This window comes from Cuculus canorus, chromosome 1 (assembly GCF_017976375.1).
Source record: "Cuculus canorus isolate bCucCan1 chromosome 1, bCucCan1.pri, whole genome shotgun sequence".
In the NCBI taxonomy this organism is placed as follows: domain Eukaryota; kingdom Metazoa; phylum Chordata; class Aves; order Cuculiformes; family Cuculidae; genus Cuculus; species Cuculus canorus.
In genome coordinates this window covers 5707575-5716676 of record NC_071401.1, presented here as the reverse complement: position 1 = coordinate 5716676, position 9102 = coordinate 5707575, and the positions used below count along the sequence as shown (strand labels likewise).

Below are 9102 nucleotides of genomic sequence, written 5' to 3'. Positions count from 1 at the left end.
GCTATAGGCAAGGCGGAGGTAAAGGGGGCGGGGCAGGATGATGAAGCCACGCCCACTGCCAACTCCCATTGGTCGAGAGGCAGAGAGATGGTGAATCTTGATCCACCATTGGCTGGTAGGGAAGGGGGCGGGGTCAGACGGGTGAAGCCGAGTCCACCGCCAGCTCCCATTGGTCGAGAGGCCCAGGTTAGCACTGAAGGTCCTCCTGATACAACTGTTCTCCCGCATATTGAGGGAGGTGATTCTGCCCCTCTGTTCCTCTCTTGGGAGACCTCATCTGGCATACCGTGTCCAGTCCTGGAATCCTCAACGTAAGAAGGAGATGGATCTGTTGGAACGAGTCCAGAGGAGGCTACAAAGATGATCAGAGGGCTGGAGCACCTTCCATACGAGAGCAGAATGAGAGAACTGGGCTTGCTCAGCCTGGAGAAGGCTCCAAGGAGATCTTGTAGCGACCTTCCAGTACCTGAAAGGGCTACAAGAAATCTGTGAGGGACTGTTTACTTGTAGTGATAGGACTAGGGGCAATGGGTATAAACTGGAGAGGGGCAGATTTAGACTAGAGAGTAAAGAAATTCTCCCTTATATGAGAGTGGTGAGGCACTGGCACAGGTTGCTCAGGGAAGACGTGGATGCCCCTTCCCTCAGGGTGTTCAAGGCCAGGTTGGATGAGGCTTCGAGCCCCCTGGTCTGGTGGGACCTGCTCCTGCCCATGGCAGGGGGGTTGGAACTGCATGATCTTTAAGGTCCCTTCCAATCCAAACTATTCTATGATTCTCTATCAAGGCACAATAGCCACAGAACAAAGAATCAGAGGTGATCATGAAAACAGGAATACTAGTAAGATTTATGAATAGAAACCAATATATGTTGTACTTGGATGACTTATGGATGTGGAAACCGTGAGTTTTGTGTTTTGGAAATTTCTTGATGTTTGACCCTGGAGTTTTTTGCTGGTTGTACCACCAGGGATGCCAAAGCAACCCACTGTGTCCCTTACCAGCAGCACCACCAACCAAAGGTAAAGAAGATATGGAGCTAGACTGATTGACACCCCAGATATTATCACTCCAGAAAGGACTGGGATGAGAGGAGAGAGGAGCGGGTCATAATCAGAGACTCTCACTGATGTCAACATAACATCGTGGATCCAATCCCTCTGAGCACTGGAGCATCTGCAGAAACTTTACCTGCAGCAACCTCATGGAAACCTCTAGAAAGACTTTATCACTGAACTCCGGCCAGTTCACATAGTCCCTCACAAACCCTTATAGGATGCTAATATTGGTCTAGACTTAAGCTTATACTCTTAGTTTATTACCTGTAGTACTACAATTCTAAACATTTAAGTGCAGTTCTGGGTCCTACTCTGTCTCCCTTGGTGTGTGACAGAAGTGATAGCTGAATTTCATCTGGGCCACAGTGTCTTACTTATCACATCTAACATACTTGTTTGGTGCAATAAATCCTGCATATCACCTAAGCTTGAGCTAAGTTCCACCTGCCTGCTACAGAAGATGCAGGAAGCGTGGGAATTTCCTTTGTGTCTTCACTAGTAGAAATCAATGACTGCCATGGATGGCAAATCCTGAGCTATACATTCATAATATCAGACTGTGGTCTTAAAGACATAGAATCATTAAGGTTAGAAAAGACCTCTAAGATCATCCAGTCCAACTATCAGCCCGACAGCACCATGCCTACTAAACCATGTCCCAAAGTGCCACATCTACATGCTTTTTTAACACCTCCAGGGTGGAGACTACACCACGTCCCTGGGCAACCTGTCCCAATGCTTCATCACTCTTTTGGCAAAGGCATTTTTCCTAATATCGAATCTAAATCTCCCCTGGCACAACTTGAGGCCTTGTTTTCTCATCACTTTTTACTTCGGGGAAGAAACCAGCATCCACCTTGCTACAACATCATTACAGGTAGTTGTAGGGAGCGATAAGATGTCTCCCCAGCCTCTTCTCCAGGCTAAACAAGCCCAGTTTCTCAGCTGCTCCTCATAAGACTTGAGCTCAGGAAAACCAGGGAAAGCATGCAGAAAGAAAACCTTAGTGCATCTCTTCTCGCCGAGAACAACTATAACACACTTATTTCAAAGCTGCCAATTTTCAGTTTTCTAGACTATTAAAAACAACCACACTGTGCTGGCTCTTCCTTGGCTCAGGAAGTAAAATTTACTGTGACTGTGTCTCAGATCTGCAGATTGAAGCAGCATCCTACCTGCTCCCAACTGCTCTCTCTTACAAATTGCATGCAGGGCTTGGAGCACCGTATCCAACTAAAGCAACATTGTGGATTTCCATCACTAAAGTAAATGAGGATGAAATGCAGGCACCATATCTACACTTATAGAGACAAGTTTACACATAAAGCAACAAAAGAAATAAATAAAGCCAATTTCTTTGTTTATCCAAAGAATGAAGCAGGCTTAGAACCTTTCATATTTAGGTCAATATCTCTACCTAAACTGTGATCAAGTGAAACTGGTAGGAGTTGATTCAGCTAAGCAACTCCTGTGGTAACTGACTTATTTCTAGAGAAGAATTCTACCTGGAAAACCATTGTTGCAAAAGATGACACTACTAGTTTAGAACTAATGGCAGCAGCTAGCGAAGTTCTGCCTGCAGGAACTGCCAGTTTTCAAATTGCCATGCGCACACAGTAGTCACTCAAAAATAGTTACTTATTGCATACAAATAGTTCTAACCTCTGTATATACCAGAAAGCACAAAACACTGATGTTACTTGATGCACCTAAAGAAAAAATGGAGTTGAAATGTAAAAAGATTCACATTAAAAGGCATGGACAAGGAGAGAATAAAAGCTGTTACAGTAAAAGCACTCTTTCAGGCCATCAACTTTTTCCATATCACTGCTTGTTCCCTGTGGGATCAGGTACCTGAAGGTCCCCATGTCTCCAATCTGGTGGCACCACCAGTTACTTTTCAGAAAGAGTCATCATAAATAATTTCAGAGACAAATCAGCCAAAACATTCAGCAATCCAAGCCCATTCTAGTAAGCTACACAGAGACATAACCCTTTTAATGAATGACAAAGGCAGGCACCCCTAACCACTTGTGGTGTGGCAGGCTTTGATAACATTTAAAGATGACAGTTCATCTTCAAATAGAATTTGGAAAAGTATATAGCTCTACATGTAACCTTAAGTACTTGAATAATCCTATCAAGAAAATAATAGAATCGTTTAGTTGGAAAAGACCTTCGAGATAATATATTGAGTCCAACCATACCTGTCCATTTCTAAACCACATCCCTGAGCACCTCATCTACCTGTCTTTTAAACATTTCCAGGGATGGGGACTCAACCACACTTCTGGCCAGCCTGTGCCAGTGCCCAAGAACCCTTTTGGTGAAAAAGTTTTTCCTGATGTCTAATCTGAACCTCTCCTGGTACAGATTAAGGCCATTTCCTCTCATCCTCTCACTTGCTACTTGGGAGAAGAGACCTCCTTTCAGGTATTTTTAGACAGTGATAAGGTCTCTCCTCAGCCTTCTCTTCTCCAGACTAAATAACCCCACTTCCCTCAGCTGTCTCTCGTAAGACCTGCGCTCCATCCCCTTCACCAGCTTTTTTGCCGTTCTCTGGACATGCTCCAGTGTCTCAATGTCCTTCTTGTAGTGAAGGTCCAAAAGAAATGTAAGTCTTTACCTTTTCTGTTTTGTTTGTTTGTTTGTTTGTTTCCAGGACTCTGATCATAACAGACTTTAGGACTTTGAATCAGAGGCAAATTTCATACAGTGGCATTTTTCAGGAGCACCACCTGAATTCAACTTCAAAATTTTGCTGGGTAAGACACCAAAGTACCTTGGCTAAATGAATAGTCTTTTATATTACATTTTTATTTTGCAAGAAAATAAATTATACAACTTAAAAAATAAAATTCAAAAATTAAGCAGTACATCAAAATAGTTCAGCTGGACTGAAACTACCACCATTCAAAATTGTACAGCATCATTATCTCGGTAGTGGCACACATTCAAAATTGTAAATACCATACGTAGAGAGATATTACAACTCAGGAACTCAAGTTTGCTCAACACCCCAGACTACATATAGTGTATATGACAGGAAAGCTTTCATGTATTGTTTTATTTCACAAATATGACCTCCAAGAATTACAAAGATAGCATCCCAGTCATTTGGATGAAAATAGAAAACAGTTTGTGTTTAAGATAGCAAATGTTTCTGTAAAACTATCAAATCTTTTTGCCAATTATAGTTTTAAAATTTGCATTTGACAGGACAATGGCATCCCAATGCAACTAAATGCGACACGTGAACATTCAGAACATTAAGTTTAAAAAGGTGAAAATGAGAAAGTCACATTGTCTTTTGGAAATGTAATTTCATTACAGTCATAACAAATGAAAGATAGATGAGTAAAAATAGAAGCTAGGGACACTGACTGTGGAAAGAGGAAAATGGAAGACTTCAGAATTGAAACTGAGATCCTCATCAAGTTGTTGGGACAGAGAAAGATTTAACAGTATTTCTTAATTAAACCCATTAAGAGTGATTCCCACCCCCCATCACCAGGTTTCATTCTGTTGCTATCACCGTGGCAGTGTGTGTGTGGCAACATGTTTTTCAGATGCAGCACCTCTTTAAGCTAGGTCTTTGGACATATATATTCATAGCTAAAAATTGCAGCCTTAAAAGTGCGTTGTTGCCATATTGCAAGTGAAGAATAGTTCATTTTCATCTAGATTTGAACTCTACCCTCCCCAAAAGAACAGTTAACCCCAGTTATCTCCCTGTGCCCCAGGTGATACTAGTTTTAAGTGCATATTGGTGAAAGTGACCTGATGAAGGACGCTAAACATGATTCTGTATCTTTAATAAATTTGCTGGTGTGAGTCTCATATTTAATAAAAAACCTGACCATTTCCAGTATGTATTTAAAGAAAAATGACCATGTCATAGGCACATTACCAATTATATTTCTGCACCCCAGGTGTTGGGAAATACATAGATAATGTTTAGGTTGTAGTATTTTATATTTATTTGTTGAGGGAACATGCAGCTCCTTGGCTTTCAGCAACCTCTTGCTTCCTGCATTTACTCCAGCTTCCTAAACACTTATATCCGAGATGTAGCCTCTTAAACGTCTCTCTCAAATCTAAACCAATGGCTTTAAAATCAGCATTACAATTCTAGCAGCTCTTTCTCCATGACCATTTCACATCTGTTTTTCTCTGGTTAAGGGTTGGAATTTTTTTACGTTGAAGAGTGTGCTCAGACTGTCATGTTTTCCCCGAATTATCCCAACAGAGGATTTATTACTTCCAAGTTACAAGGACTGAAAGTCTTGCAGCACAAAGTTTTTTATTAGAATTTCATTTTCTAATGATCAAATAGTTTTATGGGTTAACTACACAGAGCACCACTTGCTTTTGATTCTGAATCACAACACCACAGGGCCAACAGAAAAGATGCAATATTTTTAAACAGCATCTGCTTTGGAGTATCAATAAAAGCATAAAACACAAGCTGTGGGATTTCAATCAATTGTTAGTGGCCAGGTCTCGATTTCTCTCCATCTCTTCTTCATGAAGCCCTCACTACCCAAAACTTCTTACTCCAACAGATGTCCAAGTACGTGCTGTTCTCAGGCAGTCACACTGGCGTTTACAATAGTACTAGAGCATGCAGCCTGTTTAAGGGTGCAAACAGCCATTCGTGTAAAGTTGGCTTTGAAACCACTCTTATGCTTTACTGCAAACACGTGAAAGCAAAACTCTCCTCTTACTTACTAGAAAGGTCTTTCCTTTCTGACTAAAGTTAATTGCATCCTCTTCCCCCTTTCAATCATCTAAGGTGAGACCTTTAGATGTTGTACTTGAACCGGTTAATTAAAATAAAAATCTCACACTTGCGATTTACAGAAGAATACTCACACAGAACTGAGTAAAGCACAACTTACCTTTTGTCCCAAGACAGGCACTCTGTTCCAGTGATTCCTGTTATCACTCCAGTACATGCTGGGACATTTCAGAGTAGCAGAGAGGCAGGCAGTGCCAAAGGACTACTTCAGATGATTGAAAACAGAAGAGGTAACATTAAAAAGTTGCAATTCCTGATGTGTATTTGGCACTCTCTCTGCATACACTAAACAAGGTATTTTTCTGCAGCTTTTTACTATTTTCATTAGAATTGTATTTCCTACCCTGCCAGTTTCAAAATGAAAAGCAGAGGGTTTGTTTTTCATATAAAGATGTTGACTTCCAAGCAACAAACCAGTCCAACTGGATTAACCTGGCATGTATAGATAAAGCTACCAATGAGGAATTAGTACAGGGATCTTCAAGTGTTATTTTCTTTCTGAGGGAGTTGTGCACCAATTACTCTTTAATGCGTTCAGATATATGTAGTCATACTTAAATATTTGGAATACAAATATTAAATGTACAAGGAAATACACTTAATATTTCTTTTCGGTATAACAGACCCACCTATGGAAACAGCTTTTAGAGCAAAGTATCATTCAAGAAAGCTTTACCTTCTCAAAAAGGACTGTAGCAAATCATCTGTCCAAATAAGGTAACAAATAACATATATCCACTTGTTTATGTCAAATAATTTAAAAACAATGATCTCTTGCTTAAGGAAAAACGTCACCCATGACTTTGAATTACTTTTATGTCACTTGTGTCAATCATTGAAATCCAGTTACTAGATTGAAGCACTGCTCTAGCCAACAGGTTTTAACTGTAACAAATACATTATCAATTGTGATGCGTGTGTTTGTGTCTCTCAAATGTTATTACATAAAAAGGATCAAAGATGGACAGTACATTACTCTGTTGATCCAAAACACAAAAGTGAAAGTGCTACTTCTAGTCCTAATTGCATTAAAAAAAAAAAAACAACACAAAAAACCCAAACCCAAACTAATAGCAGTTCCTCAGTGCATGAATATTTGAATATTTTTTCCTTGTGCAAGTACTGGTCATCTAAAAACCCAAACCTGTATTCTTCCTGGTGGGTGTAAATCAAATCTACTTTAAAAAGTTCACAATGGGCTCTTCATGAATGTAAGTTTCCCACAAAACAGCATGCTGTTAAAAGTGTGCAACATGAAGGGAATGCCATCATGCTAGCTGAATGAGATTGGCAAAATATAGTCCTCTGTAAGGTAAGGCAGGGATTTTAATATGTAACGAAAGTCAAAACCAGTTCTTCTGCAGCACAAACTGGTGCAGCTGTCTGTCCAAGCACCCTTCCATTTACGTTCTCAGCATCCAGCAGAGTCCTCCATTCATGCCATATATATAAAGGTGTTGATATCAGACTCATCTCTTCTGATGTATTTGTGCTCTATAAGCCATTCAATTTGCTCTTTTATCATTTTCTTTTGTGGCAAGAACATGTTTTTCAATATTTCTACCAGTTCAGTCTGAAGCTGGGCATTAGTGATTTTCTTCCTCATTTTCATTATTTGGATGATAGCCTCCTGGTAGGGGACAAGAGAAAAACAATATGAAGTTTGTCAAAATGCCTGGGTGAAGTGACAAAAGCGAACATAGCATTAACAGGGGGCTCCTGCTAAGGCAAGACAGCAAGGAAATCTATATTTTTCCTCAAAGATCAGATATATGCTCCATTTCTTGGCCTAATTAGATACAGAATTGTTTCTATAAAGGCGTTGCTAAAGGAAAAGAATGAAGCAATGATAAGATGGCTTTAAATGGGAAGGGGAAGATTTAGACTAGACATTAGGAAGAAACTCTTCACGATGAGGGTGGTGAGACACTGGCACAGGTTGCCCAGGGAAGCTGTAGATTACTCCTCCCTGGAAGCGTTGAAGGCCAGGTTAGATGGAGCCTTGAGAAGCCAGGTCTGGTGGGAGGTGTCCCTGCCCATGGCTGGGGGGTTGGAACCGGATGATCTTTAAGATCCCTTCCAACCCAAAGCATTCTATGATTCTAAGATGCAAGAGAGAAGACAAATCCAGTCAAAGGAGAATTTGCAGTTAAATTTTGCATCTAGAGTGTGAATCACTCACTAAAACCTTACGCTCATTCACTCTCTGAGCAGAAGTTGTCATTTCCAGGGTGACTTGTAAGACACATTGTGAATACCTCATGAGATGCAAGCTTAACGTCAAGCTGGAACTCACAAGGAGTTCTCATTTCCTAAATACAAACAGGCATTAATCCTTCTGCTGGAGGTATGGCCAAGATGTTAAGGCAGATGGTACAATACATAGTGTGCATGGCCTAGAGTCTAACCTGACCGATAGAAGAGACCTGTAATTTGGGGGCAAGATGGGATTTTTGAGATTCCACTACAGATAATGGTCTCTGATGCCCACCCCCCCCCCAAGAATTCCTTTTGTTTTAGAACTGTGAGCTCAAATGATTTGACACGAGCACCTGACTAAAGAACAAAACTTTCCCTCTAAAAAGAGGGCCCCTAAAAAACTCATACTGATATTACTAAAGCATGATCCCACCTCCAAGATTAATCTGCTCTCTTCAATCAGAGTAGTCAGAGAGATCTCAATATCAACAATACAGTTTGTTCATCTGGGTGGCTCAAGTTAGTCAACTTTACCATCTGCTGCCACCTACCACTACACAGTTACGCCTTCACCACTTGCTTAATATCTGCTTTGTCATCTTTTAAAACAATAACCCGGTTCACCGGAACAGGAGGCTGATAACAACTGCACAAACACACATGCAAAATCTGGTATTCACAAAGGATATAAGACAAACAGCAAAATTTAAGTTCCAACAGGATCCAAACCCATTCATTTTATATCACAGAATCATAGAATCATTTGGTTGGAAATGACCTTTGAGATTATTGAGTCCAACCGTACCTGCCCACTACTAAATCACATCCCTGAGCACCTCATCTACCCATCTTTTAAATATCTCCAGGGATGTTGATTCAACCACCTCCCTGGGCAGGCTGTGCCACTGCATGAGAACATTTCTGGTGAAGAAATTTTTCCTGATGTCTAAAACATATCAACACAAATATATCAATAATATATCTAAAACATAAATACATTAACATCCAAGTGTGGACAGCATGCAGCAGGCAAAAGACACGGGGT

At 40.6% G+C, this 9102-nt stretch overlaps 1 protein-coding gene across 1 annotated transcript in view; it reads right to left on the bottom strand.

The window, feature by feature from the left end:
• Window positions 1-3856: 3856 nt before the first annotated feature.
• The window catches only part of CUL5 (cullin 5), a 39653-nt gene continuing 34407 nt past the window's right edge, over window positions 3857-9102 (bottom strand). Inside the window, exon 19 of the mRNA XM_054084911.1 lies at window positions 3857-7488. Coding sequence (XP_053940886.1) covers window positions 7294-7488 — 195 coding nt within the window. The 3' untranslated portion in view covers window positions 3857-7293. The remainder of the gene's footprint in view (window positions 7489-9102) is intronic.